The 20,016-nt window shown below is 42.6% G+C and overlaps 1 protein-coding gene across 1 annotated transcript in view; it reads left to right on the top strand.

Annotated features, from left to right (window-relative positions):
* The window catches only part of LOC119474362 (formin-like), a 44,819-nt gene that overhangs the window by 14,930 nt on the left and 9,873 nt on the right, over window positions 1–20,016 (top strand). Inside the window, 8 exon segments of the mRNA XM_037746361.1 lie at window positions 1,861–1,948; window positions 5,661–5,722; window positions 6,007–6,095; window positions 7,131–7,260; window positions 7,346–7,492; window positions 7,619–7,678; window positions 7,763–7,883; window positions 15,276–15,368. Of these exon segments, the coding sequence (XP_037602289.1) occupies window positions 1,861–1,948; window positions 5,661–5,722; window positions 6,007–6,095; window positions 7,131–7,260; window positions 7,346–7,492; window positions 7,619–7,678; window positions 7,763–7,883; window positions 15,276–15,368 (790 nt within the window).

The following is a 20,016-nucleotide window of genomic DNA, read 5'->3' as shown; positions in this document are numbered from 1 at the left end:
CAGAGTGGGAGATCCCCAGTGATCCAGGTAATAGAGCTGGAAGCAGCATGGCACCCACTAACGCACTGTAATGCAATACCCACTTCTAAGGCTTCTGCTCTCCAGCTTCCACTGGACAGCCCAGTAGCCGACAACGCCATAATACCTAATGAAGAAGCCTGACACATTAAGTTTTAGAGCGGGGCTTTACCTTGCCAAAACTCTCTCTGGCTTTACGGCTAATTCAGCCATAAGTAATTGTGACCATGTGTAGGCACAAATAAAAATCCTGTGAATTTATAGTTTGTTATAAAAGCTTGCTCTTCTAGACTGTCCTTTTATGGTGCCACTTTTTGCCTTTGTACTTTCACTGCGACTTGATATTTTCTGATTATATCTCACACATGTTCTTCGGTAAACTGGAGGAGGAGCTTTTTTCTGTTCAGACTCTGCTCCCTTCATTGATGTAACTTTGACAAAGTGCGTCCCGGCAACGTGTGTGCTTGCTCCGCATTTCCCAGTCATTTGCGTCACGATGATGGGTTATGACAATGTGTGTTGATTAGTCTGGTCGTTTGGGTCAATCCAGATGATTCCCAGGCGGCTGCTTAGACAAAGTGGGAGCTTCAGGCGCTTCAGGCGCTTCGGCTCGGCTCATCATCTATTGTCTGCTTCCAAGCCGGGGGAAGTGACTAAGTACTTTTCACACGCAGAAATGAACTTTTTAATTCACCATCTGTTCCTCAGTTTGTTTTATGTCTGTGTTTGAATAATAGAATAGATGATTAACGTAGGTGTGAAGAAATCTGAGCAATAGCTTGGAGTCAAGATGTGAAGATTTTAAAGTGATTAACAGTAATAGTAGTTGGAATTTGAAACCAACGTCATACAATATAGTATTAAAGTGGCAGTAGGCAGAATAATTTTGGCATCATTGGACAAAAATTCCATAATAACCTTTCAGCATATTGTAATTCAAGTGTTCTGTGAGAAAACTAGACTTCTGCACCTCCTCATCGTTCTGTTTTCAGGCTTTAAAACATCTAGCCCGTGGCAGAAGACTTTGGCCAATCACATTCACTGATTTCAGAGAGAGAGCGTTCCTATTGGCTGTTCATTCAAAGGCAGCTGTCAATCACTCACAACCTCCGATCAAACAGTCAAACTAGGCAGCGCTGATCAAATATGAATCAATATTCTGTTACTGTAATGCCTATTTCTCGCCTCAAATGTTTTTCAGAAACATCTTGTAGTGTACTGTTTAGCTGTAAAATGAGAAAGTGTGCTCCGGCTGGTGGGCGGTGCTTGGTATTTCCTCAACTGATCTCAACATGGCTGCTGGGTCACAAACTTTATCATTTTACAGCCAAACAGTACACTACGGGATGTTTCTGAAAACATTTGAGGAGAGAAATAGGCATTAATGGAACATAATATTGATTAATATTTGATCAGCACTGCCTAGTTTGACCGTTTGATCGGAGTTCGTGAGTGATTGACAGCTGCTCAGAAATGGCAAGGCTCCAATCCGGCTCTGATTGGTTGTTTTCCTCCGGTTTGTGAAATCTTGCAGATGCCGTTAGGTGAACCAGAGGACACATGATTTTTTTCAGATTACCTGTCTCATGCCCTTCTGTCAGGATATAGTGACCGTTTTATAAAAATAACTTTTTTTAATCATATTTTCTCTAATTCTACCCACTGCTGCTTTAATGTACATACATTATGTTGTTTTCTTCTAAATAATGAGTCATAGAATTAATTTAAGATATGGCAATCAGTTTAAGCCTTATTAACTGAAATGCAGACCGTGGGTTTTACACTGAGTCCCACTAATATTCTTGCAGTTTAATAATATGAATTTGTTTTCTGTTTTTCCAGATTATCAAGCTGCTGGACGGGAAGCGTTCTCAAGCAGTCGGCATCCTCCTATCAAGCCTGCATCTGGAGATGAAGGACATCCAGCAAGGTGAAAAATATTTTCTGATGCATGCACACGCTATGATATCATTTCAATTTCTTTCACCAAAGGAGCTCCTATTTATATTCAACAGCAATAAACTGGATTTACAGTCCCGTTTAACTGTAAATTGAGGATGACTCCTGATGAAATGCGGATGGAGTTATTTTTAGAGATGAGATAGCGAGCCCTGCAGCAGAGGATAATTTCCAACCTCTTGACAGCTACTAATTTGTAACTAGAAACACTTTTTATTTGATTAATTTGTGTCTCAAGTGGATGATTTTTCCAGTTACCATGGTGGGAAGGAAAATGCCTCGATTTGTCAGAATGTGAGATGGCAACAGTGGGATAAAAGCAGTCTTTAAGTTTTTCCGTCAGGCTGCTTGAAATCCCGCACTGGTTAAAATCAAATTGCCATCTAATTCATTTGAGTAGCCGCGTGGATTGATTGCATGCTTGGTTGTTCTGTGGAAAATGCAGACGTGTGTGTGTGTGTGTGTGTAAACACATAATATGTGTGTTGGGGACAGCGTAGAACCGGTCCTGTCCTGGGACTGTGGCGGAGAGTGCCTGCCGCCTGCTAGTCTGAGCATGCGGCCAGCAGATCTGTTTATTGTAGCCAGTGACGGTTTCCACAAGCCTAATGGGACTGACACCCCACTAATGATCTAAGCATGTACAAAACCACCTTCCACAGTTAACAGACACTGCGCTACCACATAAAACTACCTCAAACAGCACCAGGACGCCCATTTTGTTTGGATTTTTTTCCCTTTTTCTCTCTGTTCTAGTGTCAGTTTGTAGAGGCGGTTTGGTAAAACACCCAGCGTGAGGCTGCTTTCTTGTGCCTTTTAATGGGGGTTGTATGTGAAATGGACAATTTGAATCTGACAATGAAGGACAGCACCTTAATAAGCAGTCCTAAGGGCTCCAGTCCCTGGACTCGCCTGCTTGCCTCCCCTTTGTTGCCAAATTAAAAGGACATGGGACATGTAATGTAATTAGAGCTACTAAGGAGGGAAGGTAGGACTCTGGTCGAGGGAGAGAGGGGGTCAACTGCACCCACCGGAGTGACTGGGGGACCTCAAGGGCCACCATGGTTCAAGGGCAAAGGGAGGCTCTGTCCCACACACCACCACACGCACACATACACATGTTCACACACCACACATGCCCTTCCACACCAAAGCCGATGAGTGAAAAGTGGAAGGAGAGGGTGTGAGGCGGTCGGGAGGCAGGCTTTGATCTGTCGGTGTGGAGAGATATCCGGCTCCCCTCTGATCAGAGTGCTCCTGTGCACACTGGAGCAGGCCCCCCCTTTGGTGTGTGATTGACGGCTGCATGGCTGAGGGACTGAATAATCCACTCTAATAAGATGTAGGAAATGGACCTCCAGCGTTCTCTCTGATCCAGACATTGGGACCACATTGACAGCTTCTCTGCAACGGGAACAGCTGGGAACCAGAATGCAAAGTATTACCTTGTTAGCTGGAAGCAGTGAGTGTTTGAAACAGAGGGCTGTGTTGTTAAAATAGCTTTATTTACCTGTGTCAGTGCGATACACAATACATGGTACTGATACCAAAAACTGCACCTTTTTATACTGATACAAACATGAATTTCTACCTGAAACATTTTTTTCCAAGACTCAAATGCCTTAGTCTTAGTGTTTAAAGCACCATAGGCAACATGAATTTTGGCACTATAGAATTTACAAAATCATGATTTTAATCCTAATTTAAATTAAGACGAGATAATTATTAAAGCAAGGCTATAGCTACTAACAACATGAAATAACACATTTTCCCATCTTACAAATTAAACGTTTAAGCATTAAAATACATCCTTCCTCAGTTCAACACACTCAGGGGTTTTACTGCTAGATGGTCGTACTTGTTCTGGTATGACCAGTAGTTTATGGTGGCTAATATTTTGCTGTGTACTGTAACTGACATTGTGCTACTGTTACAATACATTAGACTGTTTGCCGCCATATATTTTTCACTTGTGGCCACAGTGGGTGTTAGCCAAAGACGTACCAAGTTTTGCTTTAATGTTTAACTACAGGCTATGTTAAGAAGCTAATGTAATGTCAGCAAAACTTTGCTAAATGTTTTGCTGACATTGTGCCACTGTTACAGTCATTTTTTTTTTTACCATTTACTGTCATTGAATAATCATCACTTGTGTCCACAGAAAATTTCAGCAAAAGTTACCCAGTTTATGTTCTTCTAATATTTATATATTAAGAAGCTAATTTAATGTCAGCTAATGTTAGCAAACTAGATTTTGCTGTATAACTGACATTGTGCTACTGCTACAAAACATTTTTATCAATTACTGTCAATAATCGTTACTTGTGGTCACATTGTGCTAATGACCATCTACCGCCATCACATATTTGCCACTAGTGGCCACGGCTGTTGGCCAAAACGTTACCCAGTTGTGCTTTAATTTGATGTTAAGTTTAATTTTTATTTACTTTTGTTCGATTTTGTGTAACTGACATTGAACTACTGTTACAATCCATTTTTACCATTTACTGTCATTGAATAAGCATCACTTGTGTCCACAGTTGCTGTTATTTATCAAAAGTTACCCAGTTTACATTTTTCTAATGTTTAACGTTATATGTTAAGAAGCTAATTTAATGTTAGCAAACTTAAGCCAGGTTTGCAATGACATTACTAAAGTCAGTTTGTGACTTTTCTCTACTTGTGCTACTGTTACACTACATTATACTATTTTGCAGTCATGCTGTAATTGACATTTGTGGCCATATAGTGGCTGTTAACCAAAAGTTAGATAGTTTCCCTTTAAGTATTTCTTGCCAATCTTTAGTTTTGGAAATGTTTCGATACCTGTAGCTGAAATCACAATATGATCTCTAATCAGAAAGTTCTTCTTGGTGACATTTAGAGATGTTTTGTCACATTGAGATTGACTGATCTAAGAGCAGTAGGTGGTGTGTAGCCCTCCTCAGCTGACACCAACCAGACAACTGTCAGCTGATCCGGCAGCGCTGGAGCCATCCCTCCCGTCGTGTCCTCCTCCTCCACTCCTCCCCTCCTCCCTCACTGAGCCATAAACCTGTGACACCTCTCAGACAAAGAACAGGAGTCACTTTCTCCTCTTGTGCCGTCCTCTGCTTTCTACCTTCCCTGCACACTTTTTTACCGTTTGAGTCAAGCTGGACAAACATGCAGCTTGTAGACGAAGCCGGTCAAGAAACCTCAGCCTTTATTTACTCTTTTCTCTCTTCTGCATCCTCCGTTTCTCGCTTGGCTCACCTTCTCCTGCCTCACTCTAAAAAGGTTAAGCAGACTCCCTGTTTTGAGCCAGTTTGGCCCAGCGTCCGTGGTCTCAGACCCAGTCTAACCCACACAGCTAATAGTCTAAATTAGGTGATAATTGATTGATGTGTTGTGGTTGTCGGTGCAGGTGTGGTGTAGATGTGAGTAGACACAATTGGCACTTTTCTTTTGTTTCTTTCTCATAAATATGTAGTATGTCTTATAGTTGTATAGCCACACCTATAATGTTCTATTAACCAAAGTTAAACAAAATTACGGGGCTATCATGAGTTTACATCCCTAGTCGGAAAAAAACGGTTTGTTCTTCGAGCACTGGCAGCACTTAAAAGGCAGCATGCTTTGGCCAAGATCTTATCCATTTATAAGACTGACTGCTTATAATGAAAGATCTTTTACTGTTCCAGCTGTTCTTACTGTGGACAACTCTGTGGTGGATTTGGAGACCATTGAGGCTTTATATGAAAATGTAAGTATGAAGGAGCGGCCTGTCTAAGGTAATAAAAAAAGGAGAAACATAAGGCTGTAAAGTCATCTGACAGAACCTTATTATTTTTATTGCTACAAATTGGTTTTACTATAGTAGGTGTCCTATTGTCAGTGCATATATTTTTTATTATTGTGCAGCATCTCGCACTGTAACAGCTGCAGTCCCCGTTCAGATTTCTACTGCATGTCATGTCTTTTTCTGAACATATTGAACTGTGTTTATATACATTTTGATTTTGGACTTTGTGTTTTGTTTCTTCATAGAGGGCCACCAGTGATGAGATGACCAAGATAATGAAACATTATGAGACTTCAAAAGAAGACGAAGTCAAACTGCTGGACAAACCTGAACAGTAAGATCACTGATAATGCACCCACAAAGAAAATTATTAGGTCTGTCAATCGATTGAAATATTAAATCGCAAATTAATCGCACATTTTTTATCTGTTCAAAATGTACCTTTTAAAGGTAGATTTGTCAAGTATTAAATACTCTTCTCAACAGGGGAGTGGGCAAATATGCTTGCTTTATACACGTTCTTATCGTGTTAACTTTGACGGCCCTAAAAATTCTACATTCATATATAGTGATAAAGTTGCTGTATTTGTTAGATAAATTGAGGTGAGTTTAGGTATTGAGTTTAGTGCTATCAGTATTTATTTGCCTAATATTTCACCCAGTATTTTAGTTAAATTTAATTAATTTACATGGGTTGACACATCAATCATCAATTCATGAAAATAAAAATGAAATGATTCCGGTATTAATTATTTATTTGAAGTTATAGGTCATTTTGGCCAACATTTTGGGGTATAAGTCTTTTCCATCTTTGTGTGTGTGTGCCAACATATATGCATTAATGGACATTGGTTCAGTAGTTCCTGTCAGGGTTAAGTAGTCCGGGCCTGTTAACGAGGCCTGGACCCAGCGGTGCCGCTCAGCCTGGCCTTCCTATTTCCATGTTTGACCAGAGCTGTCACTACGGCTGCACGAGTCATCCCTACTCAGCATCTACCTCCATCAGCGAGGCCTAATCACACAGGATGTTACCGCTCCGCTCCCCTCTGACACGCCACTGTTTACACAAGTCGTCCCGTATCAGGCCGGAGCTACCTTTGATCAACCTCCGTGCGCCGCTCGTTGCTCTCTCCCTCCACCCCGACCCCGCGGACCTTTCAAACCCAGCCGAGCAGCGCCGCTCATGACTATCAACTGCCTGCGAGCAGCAACGTTGACTCAGCCGGGCCTGCGCGGGGAATCGCAGCCTGCCAAGCACCCGAAATAGTTCTTCCTGTTAGACGTTTTGTTTAATTCTGTCATAACACATCACACCCCGTTCTCCACCACCACCACCACCACCTCCTCCTCCTCCTCTTTTGTTTTCCAGGTTTCTCTATGAGCTCTCCCAGATTCCCGACTTCACGGGCCGAGCCCACTGCATCATCTTCCAGTCGGTGTTCCTCGATACCATCTCCTCCATCCGTCGCAAGGTGGAGATCATCTCGACTGTCAGCAAAGTAAGAACATCACGTAAATAAACTTGAGAAAAGTGTCTTTAAGCTGCGTGAAGCTTTACTAACCCAAAGGCCATGTGTGTGTCAGGAGCTGTTAGAGTGTGATAGCTTGCGGGATGTAATGGGTCTGGTTCTGGCCTTTGGGAACTATATGAACGGAGGGAACAGGACAAGAGGTCAGGCTGATGGCTTCGGACTGGAAATCCTCCCCAAACTAAAGGACGTCAAAAGCAGGGTAACACCGACAATTTTACTCTGAAAATCTGCAATGATTCCCTCAATAAATGTTAGCTAAGTAGGCCTATACAATGAAATCACAGTGATGTATGAATCTGTAATGTAAAGTATGATTCTTCCTCAGGACAATCGTAGCAACCTGGTGGATTACGTGGTTTTGTACTACCTGCGTAATTTCGACGAGGTAAGGCGCTGTCAATTGTATTCACACAATTTTACACTCTTAAAACATCAACGTCACTCATATACTTTTATGTTTCTGTTCCAGCATGCCGGCACAGACAAGAGTGTGTTCCCTATGCCGGAGCCTCAGGATTTCTTGAAGGCCGGTCAGGTTAAGTTTGAAGACCTCACCAAGGACATCAGGAAGCTGAAGAGAGATCTGACAGGTAGGACACGCCCTGTTGGGCTGTCAAAGTTAACAAGTTAACGGTAATAATGCAAATTTTATTTTTAACACCACTAATTTCTTTAACGCATTAAATCAAACTTTAATGCCTTTTTAGGCGATTTTTAGATTGTTAGCGGGCTCAATACTGGCATCAACCATGTCATACTAGCTTGTCGGGAATGAGGCTAAATAACGCTCCAAATTTTGGATAGGAAAAACTGGCATGGCCATTTTCAAAGGGGTCCCTTGACCTCTGACCTCAAGATATGTGAATGAAAATAGGTTCTATGGGTACCCACGAGTCTCCCCTTTACAGACATGCCCACTTTATGATAATCATATGCAGTTTGGGGCAAGTCATAGTCAAGTCAGCACACTGACACACTGACAGCTGTTGTTGCCTTTTGGGCTTCAGTTTGCCATGTTATGATTTGAGCATATTTTTTATGCTAAATGCAGTACCTGTGAGGGTTTCTGGACAATATTTGTCATTGTTTTGTCTTGTTAATATATTTCCAATAATAAATATATACATATATTTGCCTAAAGTAGAATATTTGTCCACTCCCATGTTGATAAAAGTATTAAATACTTGACAAATCTCCCTTTAAGGTTCATTTTGAACAGATTAAAAATGTGTGATTAATTTGCAATTAATCGCAATTAACTATGGAAAATTACGCGATTAATCGCATTTAAATATTTTAATCGATTGACAGCTCTAGTATAAGTATTTTAATTTTCACTGTGGGTATTGAGGCTTAATCCGCACACCGCATTGCATTTCAGTGCTTATAGGTCACATTTGTTTCATTGTAAATCAGACAGTGTAATTGTATACAGTACCATCTTTCACCAGAGCAGTTTGAATGTAAATGTACATCCCATGCACTCTTTTCCCGCCCTGTGCAGAGAGGTTTGTGGGTGTGTTTAGGGCAGCCTCGGATGGCCTGAGGCGGCTTTTCCCAGCTTCCAGACGTTGTATCTCTTAACAGCCGTGTCATCATAACACCAAAACCTCTCCTGTTTCAGCACCAGTGACAGGAGTAAAATCCCCAAAAGAAGCAGATTCCAGCTCATTGACAAAACATCAGAGTGACAATTGATGGATAAAAACACAATTTTGGTGTTTTGTGCTCAAAGTGTCGTGGGCGCCGAGCCACTCAGCAACCCAGCCAGTCAGTCTTGGCCAGGGCCATGCGGAGGTTAAAGGCGACGCCCCCCAGTGCCCCTGGTGTCTGTGGTTATTTAAATCAACCAATAATACGGCATATGAAAGCAATTAGATATGCTCCGCAGCTCTCCCCGACGTTTTTTAGATCGCTGTTAAAGCCCTCTCCTCTCTGACCCGGGGGAGAAATACAAAGAGTCTACTAAAGCGCCCAGACCCACCTCAAGCTGTCACTCATTTATTAGGAAAAATGGAAGACCTGAAGACAATAAATGCAACACAAGGGCCCTCGTATTTGATCTCTGCTGCAGCGCAGTCTGGCACGGCAGTCCTCGGGGGTATTGGCATCACAGGGCGAGCGTTGGATTCTGGATGTTTGGCGAGCTCCACCTCTGACTCCCACCATTTTTATCCTCTCCAGCCGCCAGGAATAAATATTTATGCCTGGCTATTATAAACCAGCCTAAAGAAAGCAAGTGGTCTTAATTATAACGCTAACACAGATCACTTCCATCCACATTGACACTGAGAGGCTAACACTGGATCACACTTCGCTCTGCTTGACTGAGACGACTGCCCCTCACCTGATCCTGAGGTGGCGACTGCAGTGGTCGGCGGTGTCTCGCCCTCCAGGCTTGGGGTCAAAGGTCAGGAGACTCGGCGCTAGCTTAACCTCCTCCTTCAGACAGCATCCATGGGTGCTTTTTCTCATACGAATCTTAACATACTGTATTTTAACTGGCACAGGAGTGTGTTTGCAGACGTAGTGACACTTTTCTGCGCGTGTGTGCAGCGCGTAGTCATCAGTGATGGTCTCTCCGTCCGCTTGGCTGCCCTCTGCTTCACTGGCTTGTGCAGAAACATGATCCTCATTTTGATGGGGCTTCCTGTTTGGGGAGAGGGTGATGACCTCTCTGTGTGCTCCTCTCAGGGGGGAGAGGGATGAGTGGGAGGCCATGAGGACCCAAACCTACTGTAGGACTCTCAGCTCCCATAAAGACGAATATCTTCTTTTCTTTTTCTGTTTCAAATCATGTATAGTAGTGCAATTAGCTGCAGACATTTATCTTTCAAATCTTGTACAACTGCAGCTCTTCTTCAAGGAGTTGCTAATCAAACTTGAAGTTGGATTCTCAGACCAGCGAGCACCTTCATAAAGATCCCTTTAACTACCGCGTAATTGGACTGGACAGAGAGTCAGGGACGCTACCGAATGAAATAGGATCAAATAAAAAGAAACAGTCAGAGCTCATTTGCTGCTCAGGGGAGTTTAGTGTTTCACAGAAGGCCTGGCCCGGGTTAGGCATCCATCACTGTGGCAAATCAGACAGTGTCCTGATTTTAAATGGCCTTTAATGTCAGGTTCAGGCAGGGCCTTTAGCCTGAGCTCTGTTTTACGACGGACGGAGGCTCCGCTCGGAACGGCATGTGTGAAGTCGGCGTGCTTGAGGTACGGTCACTGCTCCTCGTCTGACCAAATAACACAAAAGTAGTGGTACATTTTGGGATATTTGTCAATGATTTGCTATATATATGTAGATAGATAGATATAGATATAGAGGTCCTTTTACCAAACAATACTCTTCACATATTAGTGAGCTAGTATGACGATTATAGATAAATATTACAACGACTAATCGCAGCATTCTCTCGTGAGGCAGCACCAGAGTGATTTTGATGAAGTCCTGCCTCATGTTTCTACCTGTCAGCACAGTATTCTCCAGCTAAAATTTACAAGACGGGTTACAGTTTGATGGATACGGGTTGATTTATGAAGAGTGGAAAGGGGAGAGAGTGTCTTACGTTTCCCTACAGAGGCAGTCTCCTGGCTGGCCTCACCGAGGGGGAATAGCATCCCGTAGAAAGGGGAGCTGGAAGTCTTACAGTCTGCTGGGATTGGAGATAATTGGGGATCAGTGAGAGAATTTCCCTCTCCAGGTATAAATACTAGAATATGTCAGGGCTGGAGCACTGTACTGGTTTAACCTTTGATAAATACATTTTCCAAAGTACCTCCAAAAATGTTTCTTTTTTTACAACAGGACTTAGCCATCTGATTCAACATGCATATTTGTAAAACTGAAAATAGTTGGAACTGTAGTTCCGCCATAGAGTATAGAAGCAAAGGGACGAAACAGCCGCTGCCGCCACTTTGGATTGAAAACGCTTATTATATTTATAATATTTTATTGTTCAACAGAGGCCATTTCGGTAAAATATCACAATACAAGAGAAACTATTTGGTTTTACTTTTGTACGGCACTTTTTAGGCGGGCGTGTTACTGGCGTCCGGTAGTCGCATTCAGTCCAAAATGCCAGAAGTGTGGCTTTACTGCTGGGCGCTGATGTTACATTGACTTTCACTTCTTGGCAATACACGTTCTTTGGTTCAGCTGGCAACTGATCTTTTTGAATAACGGGGGGAAAGTTCCTGTGGTCAGAAATGTGCCATCCATTTTCGACCACAGGAACTATCCCCCGGAACTAGGAAACTTTTGAGGAACTTATTGCGTTTCGACGGCAGGGTCCAGTGTTTATATTAAGTTTCGGGGACATTTTACCACCTTAAAAGGCCCTGGGTGGGGGGGTAGTACTTTCTTTAAGTACAGGAACTTTCAGGGCGTGGTTTGCAGAGATGACCTTTGCTGATTGGTCAAACATCAGACTAATTTGCCTAATCGTTGCTGGTCTTTAGGCCACTATGGAAACGCAGACAACAATGGGCTGAAGGAACCTTTTAGATCTTTGAAAGGTAATCGCGGGGCTAAAATTACCAGGAACTTCTTGGCGGCTAACTTACAAAACAAAAAGGAATCGCCCGTGTGTTGTTAAGTGTTTATCTGTCTGCTAGTGCAGTGTTTACTTTTAATAATGATCCAGAGCTACATAGACGGAAGGTGGCGGGGCGTTTTTTCCCAGACAGAAACATCCATCACACAGCTACTACGCTCATCTTGCGGTGCCCCGCAGGCTCCCCATCCACCATTTAAGCATTTTCTCTATTCCACATTCACACAGTTGTGCATTGTCTTGGTGTGCTGGGATTTCCTGGTAGCTGCAGTGGGGGCTCTCTTGCTCACTGCGGTAAAATCATAAGTACATATTGACATCAAAGTCTCTGCAAGTTTTTTTGCAAACCACACAGGGTAAATCCTGGAGCAGAAGTCTGGCTTTCCTGTTTGTTTTTCTTCCCGTTTACTCCACCACCGCCGCCCCCAGTTACCCACAGCTGTTGTTGTATTACCTCATATTACACAATAGCTGGTCGACTCGGATTAGATGGATTGGGGCGATGATTTCTCTGGAGAAATAGATGCATGTTTGTATGTGTTGCAGTCCCACAGTGTGGCAAACTGTACCTGTGGCTCTGGTTAGATGTGTTTGCACATGGAAGCTCAAATCTGGATCAGGAGACGTTCTAGTTTCCTCTGCTTTAGCTGGTTTAACACAGTCCATATAAAACACTTGTCAATGTCAATCAGGACGCTGGTTTTACAAACTACTACTTCTAGCCAAACAAAAATTCCCAGACCTCTGCTCAGTGATGTCTTGATGGAGAATACATTAGCACCCCATTTTTCAAAGATGCTGAGTTCACTGCCTGTGATCTCATCTGTTTTCCCCGGCTTGTAGTAACAGTGGAAGGGCTTTAAAGATCGGTGCTGTGGCTCCCATCATGATCCTGTCTGTCTGTCTGCGGTGGGAAACCAGTCCTCTGTGGCTACATGACTGGACAGAGAGCCAAATGGGACAAACTGTCCCAGCAGCCAACAGGCGACACTCTAGTGTAGTCATTGTAAACTGGAAAATCAGCTTCTTCACTGGTCACAAATAGAGAAGGGAAGCTATTGTAACTGTAAACAATAAGAGTTATATATTATTATTTTATATTATATATAGTATTTTGACATCAATTTTAATCAGACGTTTCATTAACTAAGACAATCTCTGATTTGCTTATGACATTTTGTATATATGAAATAATTTATTGTACACGTATGTAATTATTGTCTGACTAGGTTGATTGGTCATTTTGGTATCTATTTCTGAATGGAGAGTCACATCAAAATATGAATTCTAGATATGCATGATTCAGGTTTGATTAGCCAAAATATGAATGCTGTTTATTTCTAACTTAATTCTGAGAATTAAGACAAAAACCATCGCTGACTTTTTCTCATTTATTTTTCTTTTGCAGATAATTTCACATACAGTTTGACAAGTAATAATTGGCAATAATTGACAAAGTAAGAATGTCAATAATTGTATTGTGACGAATCATGCTACTATTTACTATTGAGATATATCTACAGTATATATGCATTTGAATTATGAGTCTAAACATTTACCTATGTATATATCTACCATAATAATAATTTGAGATATCTGTTGTTGTTGTTTTTTAATTGTCAGTCAATTTTCCTTTTAATTCTAACTTTTTTTTATAAACACATAAAAATGTAATTCCACTTTTACTGAAATATCAAAGGCTGCCGTACTCAGTAGTTAGAAAGCAGTTTTAGGTCAAATTACACGCTTAGTCCAAATTTTAAGAAATACACAAAATAAAAAATACTCCAAACAAAGTGATGACTAATAAACCCACACGAACAAAGGACACAATTTGTGACCAATAGAGAATTATAAACATTTCAGACAAAGGTCTTCCATCTGACCTGACATATATGGCGTCAGTCGTTTACTCGCAGGAGAATCCTCCTTTTGAATGCCCTCCTCTGAAATATGTATCATCTCTTTGAGCCAATGTCTCAAACTGGAGCTTTTAGTCTTTATTCTTTACAGCTGCTGTGTTTTTGTGGGCTTCCTTCTTGCGGCCGTTGCTGTCTGGACCACATTTGGAAGAGAGCCGCCTCTAAATTGTAGACTTGCTGTTTTGAACACTGTTTTAATGGCTCCTTTTGAGTTGGGGGGATTTCTGGTAAGGAAACGCGGTTTGTCCAAACAGGATATTTTGGTCATGTTTGTATGGTTTCTGTTTTTTATTTTGATCACTGCCGGCTCTCACTGTATCCATGAAATCTCCTGGAACCCAGACTGTGAGGCTGTACGTAGTTACTCCTCAATTTTAACTCGCAGACGTCCCGTTTCCTGTCTGATTTATTAAGACAGCCAATAAATAAAAGATGTAATAGACCGAGTTCACCGAGGTGCAGGTGCAGCGGCTCCGCATGCAAACATATGAGAGCCAAACTCTGATCTGAGAGCCGTGACGCAGTGAAATGAGACAGCGGCCAGACCTGTTAATGCTCTTGTTGTGCTGCGGAACTGTTACGCCATGCAGTCATAAGCAAGTGAAGGTATTTATTGCAGCCATTAATGAGTTACAGGTTGGAGGAATGTGCCAAAGATCTTTCAGCAGGCGTCTGTGTGTATATTAGTAACCTGGGCTTACAGTTCAGAGCAAATGAAGAAGGTTCGGCTGTAACACGCTCAGTCACGGATGATCCCTCCTATGAGCTTGTGTGAGTTGGCTAATTTGGCTCAAAGCCCGGCAACAAACAGCAAACACATCTGCTGCACTCACACGGACAGACAGGTCCAAGCAGGGCATAATACAGAGTGGAAATTTGTCTTTGAAAACACTTTTACACAATACAATATTAAGACTTCTGACACAGCAACAACATATAAACAAAAGACAAATATTACTGATTCGTAAACCATGGGATGCTCTAGTCTCCACCAATAGTCAATCAGTTGAAAGGAGTGGATTAAGGGGGAAAAGACTAACTAATTAAATAACTAAAATACAAATAAAACTCTAGTTTTGTGTTTAAAATTTGAATTGAATGCTTGAATGTTTACTGTTTTGTCTGTGGCTTTCCAGTGTGGCATATTTTGTGAGTATGTTAATTTTGAGTGTCTCAATATAATTTACAAAACAAGAAAGAAGACAGTCACAGAAAGAGAAGATAATGAAAATATAGAATATGTTAACACAAAATATTTCTTTTTTTAGATTAAGATATAGTTAGAAGTTAGATATTTTAGTCTTTTTTTACTTTAATTAACATTCTATATGTATAATCACCTGATAATATGAATGGTTGTAATTTCTTTACCTTAGAATGAGCTGTTTATATCTACACAGGGAGCGGGATTTATATCTGACTAGTATTTGTCCTCCATTTACCAAGTCGCATTTACTGTATATCACTCACCGTTTCCCTCCTTTGTCTCCTGTGCTCTCTCTACCAGCTTGTGAGAAGAACGTGCAGACGGTGTGCGCTAACTCGTCAGAGGAAAACCTCCAACCCTTCAAGGACAAGATGGAAGGATTTATCTCTGCTGGTGAGCGAAACGACTTTACTGTATACGTATCTGTGGCTAAACTGTAGGCACAGAAACATTGTTGTCAGGGTTTCTGTGGCTGGACCCAAATACAGATACTGGACGAACCGTTAGGTGTAAAGGTAAGTACTTTATTACAGGATTTTTTTGATATTGTGCTCTGGCGTTGGCGGTGGTGAAGGGAAAGGGGGGTTCCGGGGATGTGAGCTGGCAGGTGGGCTGGATGAGGTGAAGTGTCGGGTAGGTTTTTCCTGGAGGGCGGAGAGCAGGCAGGCAAGGAGGGTGGAAAGACGTGTCATCAACTTGTCATATCTTTGGGGTACAACACATGCGCAGTAAGAACACTAGCAGCAGCTGGAAGCGTGGCACATTGACAAACCATGAATGGCAACGATCCGGCGGAGACTGGCCGTTGGAGCAGGGTTTGTAAAGTAAAGTGGAGATTGCTTGATTGGTGTGCTGACTGGAGCGTTGATTGCAGATTATGTCCAGGTGAGTAGTGAGAAAGAGAGAGAGGACAAGAGGGGGGGGGGAGGAAACAAGGAAGCAGACTGACAAACTGAAACACACCAAGCAAATGTCAGTAGTGTCAAATTTTGGGGAAAATCCTCACAGGAATCGATGCATTGCACATGATGTAGAAACAGAAAAGTGCAGTGCAAAAACAACTCAGCATTGACCCTTTAGCACCAAAAAAATAAACAAAAAATGATGAAATCATTAATTACCACTTTAACACAACGTATTAAATCACTGATTAGGGAATGGACGCCATGTTGAGTCAGTCAAGAGGACGCATCTTCTCCCACTGCCCATAAATCACGTGCAACGACACACTCAAGTCCTCACCAGTGATAGTAGGTGTTTGTCCTGCTCAAAAGCTGGCATGTCTCGTGAAAAATTGTGAAGAGGACCTCGAAAAAAATTCTCAACGTCTTAAAGATGAGGCATTCATTTGGTCAGAGGATTTACAGCTGAGGAGATAGTCGTGAAAACCGAGCTAGAAAAGCCCCGTTTTCACCTAGACACACAGCATGGGACCTTTAAACAGAGGAAGGTATAATTATGTTTTTTTGCCATGTCAGACAGTCAGCTGGGTGGTGCAGAATCTGCCTCTTAGTGTGTGTGTGTGTGTATGTTCTTGCTGGGAGAGGGCGTCTCGTTGCGCAGTAAGGAAGCATGAGGACAGGAGTCTACAGGCCTATAGAAGGGATCACATTGCCTCTAACACGGTTCTCATGTACTCTCGGCTGTCATAAAGCTGGCAGGACATCTCTGGCCGCGGCCTTGTAAAGAGTGGCCGGCCTCAGTGGATCAGGTCTGGGGACCACCGGGACGGGAGCAGAGCTTCACCTCCGACACACTCTGATCATCTCACCGTCTGTCCCCTTTCTAACCCAGACACTGGTCTTCCAACCCTTTTGTATAGTTGTAGTAGCTCCCACTTTACTGGTAACACACTGTTAAAATACCCCTAAGGTGCCCAGAGTCCCTCCACATCTAATGTCCCTTTCAACCTTCATTACTTTTGTTCTGAGTGTAAGACTTTAAACACAAGTACTTTGCTTGGTTCATTAATGAAGCTGACTGTGTACACATGTACATGACTTATGGCTCACTTATCATTAAAGTGACGGTCCATGCCGGCCATTAGACACCCTTATGCCGCTCTACGTTTGTTTCACCAGAGCTTTATTATACACAAACCGTCCACTGCATCCGAGTGAACGCCATTAAGGCGTCTTAGTTTGCCACAGATGGCTCCATCTCTTTCTGCTGCTGTCACATCGCTTGATTCAGTTGTGCCTGGATAAACAGTAAATGTGGCACCAGAGACTGGTCAGTTGAATCCACCTGCTTTCAATATCTGTCCTGAAGGCTTTGCACTGATGCCTATGGACAAGAATCCTCCTTTGTGCACAAGCTGTTCATAAAATCCGGTTAGCCTATAGGGTCTGATTGGATATCAGTATACAGGCATTTTTTAGAGAATTACCTGTCTTGGGCCAACACCATTGATCATACAAGTATACTGTATATGTATGTCAACTTTTACAGCAGCCTGTGGACCGATGCTCTCAGAAATCTGCAGATAAGTGGGGATCATTTATCTACAGATTTGTAAAGGGTTGGTTCGCACAAATTAATAACAGGAAACGGTTTCCCTGCTACTCTAAAAGATCCACGGAGCTCACATTGAATAGCTTTCACTGGATCTATTTTCTACTAAAGAAATAGTCACTACTAAAAGTGCACACAGCGAGATCTATGGACCGTTTCAGTGGCTGTTAACTTGTTTCTGGATCTTCTGGATGAGATGTTGTTCGATTTTTTTTATGCCTCCTCGCCATCCGTCCGGGCAATTCTTGAAAACACAATATCTCAGGAATGCTTAGAGGGAATTTCTTCAAATCTCAAGAATTAATATGCTAATTAAGATGATTTCACAGAAGTGTCTAATGGGATAAAGTGATGAAGGGATGACATTTTGGACAGACATGGATGTAAACTGCAACTAGTCTAGATTTGTATATGATGGCTGGAATTGAACTGTTCACAGTTATATGGTAAGCAACTTAAACCACTAGGATGGCTTGAACATTGTGAATGTAATAATCAAAGTTGTGAACACCACGGACAAAATTCTGTTCACCTCTATTGTATTGGCATGGAGGCAGACATCTGAGAGGTGGATGTCTTGAAAACTTGGGCAAAAAAAGACCCAAAACTGTCTAGATATCACTAGAGGCAAGTGACAAAATGTGCTTTTTGTAATTTGGGTGGAACAACCCTTTAAGTACAAGGACTTATGCTTCAAGTCACGACATCTTTTCCTGTCTTAGTGGCAGAGGAAAGTGTGACTATGACATTAAGGACCAGACTTCATTAATTAAAGCACTAATTGCCTGCATGGTTTGCAGCAGAAACAATGGACTCCTTCCATCATAAAAGAGTCAAATGAAGTATCTCACAGGGAGATTGTAGCCACATGTTAGAGTGCAAATTTGTGGGGGAGTCCATGTTTGCAGTACAACTCCTGAAAAGATGTTTGTTATTGCATACAGAGCTTGTGCTGGGATTACGTACTATTGTTGCAATGGAAATGTGCCATGACAATGTTCTAGTTAGTTTATCCACTTTAACTACTTCTGAGCGCTAAAGCCTCCCCCTGAGCTCGGGTCAGTATCACAAAGCTTTCAGAACCACTGCAGTTGCCACTGGCTACAGAGCGGCATTGATTTGCAGAAGGCACATCTTGAACATAAACTTTTCCAGTGGGATACTTGTAAACCTCTCTTTCATAAACAGAACTCCTCGAGCCGTTGGCCGAGCTTCGGGAGGAGCGGCGTGTGTAATCATCGTTTCGTGATGATTCCATGGCTTCAAAAGGCAAAACAAAGTAACAGCTCCTCACATCAAAGAGCGACCGAGACTCTTAAACTGTGACTCATCGGTGAACGAGTGAATTTCTCACCCAGGTAGACGCTCAGGAGGCTGACCACAGATGCATGTGTTTGACACATGATTTTACATATTGAAATGAACCCTTATACCAGGAGGATCAAAGTATAGCAGTGAATCAACGGATAAAGACTTGTGTTTCCGAGTAGCGCTGACCCGTAACCCGGCCTGTGGAGAAGCTCACAGCGGGGCCTGCAGGTGAACCCAAACGCCCTGCGCTCTGCCTCTTAAACTCGCCTGTGTGATCTCTCCCACATCTAACAGGGGATACCTCTGAAATTCAGTGATCCGTCCTCTTGTAAGGCTGTTCCTGTGCTTGCCCTTCGCTGCTTTTGCTCTCCTCTCTACCCCCCTACAAGTTATTTCTCTCTCTATTTTCAGAACTGTTCTCTAAGGTAAAACGGCCCCGTAGTGGTTTAAACATTTAGTCAGCCACCTTTTCGTTTCCCTTTTTTAATAGGAGCTCTTTGAAACCTCTGGGGATACTCTTACGGGCATATTTTTCACGTTGAATACAAGCCGCGACTAATTGAAAACAAATTCCTGCTTTTAATCTCGGCTCGTGTTCGTCTCATTTCGTCGGCTCTCTTTTAGGAAATACATGTGTATCATCACATCCTTTCTTTGTTGCCAGTGAGTCAGAGCCCAATAACCAAAAATTCCACTTGTTCACATGACTGTGAATTACGTAGGCCGAGTAGAATTTGCAGATAGCGACTGTCCAAGGAGGCTGGTTTTGATGAAGTCTCTGAGATGCTTTCTGTGGTGTAGGGAAACAGAGCTTTGTGGAAATCCTCAGCATCCCTCTTAAGACTGCTTTCCATCTCTTTGTTATCTCGCTGCTAGGTGTAGCGGCGGTTTGGAAAAGTGTGTCAGAGTTTTAAAGCCCTAATTTATTGTCCCTCTCAGCATGCACATCTCATAACTTTCTAGTTAGCGACTACTGGTTTCATGTTTACACAGGGAGCGGAGGAAGAGAAACTTCACACATCCTCTCTCTCCAGTCCTCTCTCTCTCTCTCTCTCTCTCTCTCTCTCTCTCTCTCTCTCTCTCTCTCTCTCTCTCTCTCTTTCTCTCCCCCTCAGCCTCTCGGCTCCAGTGCCACCTCTGCACAGTCGCACCAGAGGGGTACCTCAGGCGCCAGCCTGACCCCCACTGAGACTAACGCCATTGGTCACGGCCCCTC

The sequence above is a fragment of the Sebastes umbrosus genome, chromosome 16 (assembly GCF_015220745.1).
Source record: "Sebastes umbrosus isolate fSebUmb1 chromosome 16, fSebUmb1.pri, whole genome shotgun sequence".
Taxonomy (NCBI): Eukaryota; Metazoa; Chordata; class Actinopteri; order Perciformes; family Sebastidae; genus Sebastes; species Sebastes umbrosus.
Note: the sequence above shows the minus strand (reverse complement) of the source record. Positions and strands in the feature narration are given on the sequence as shown.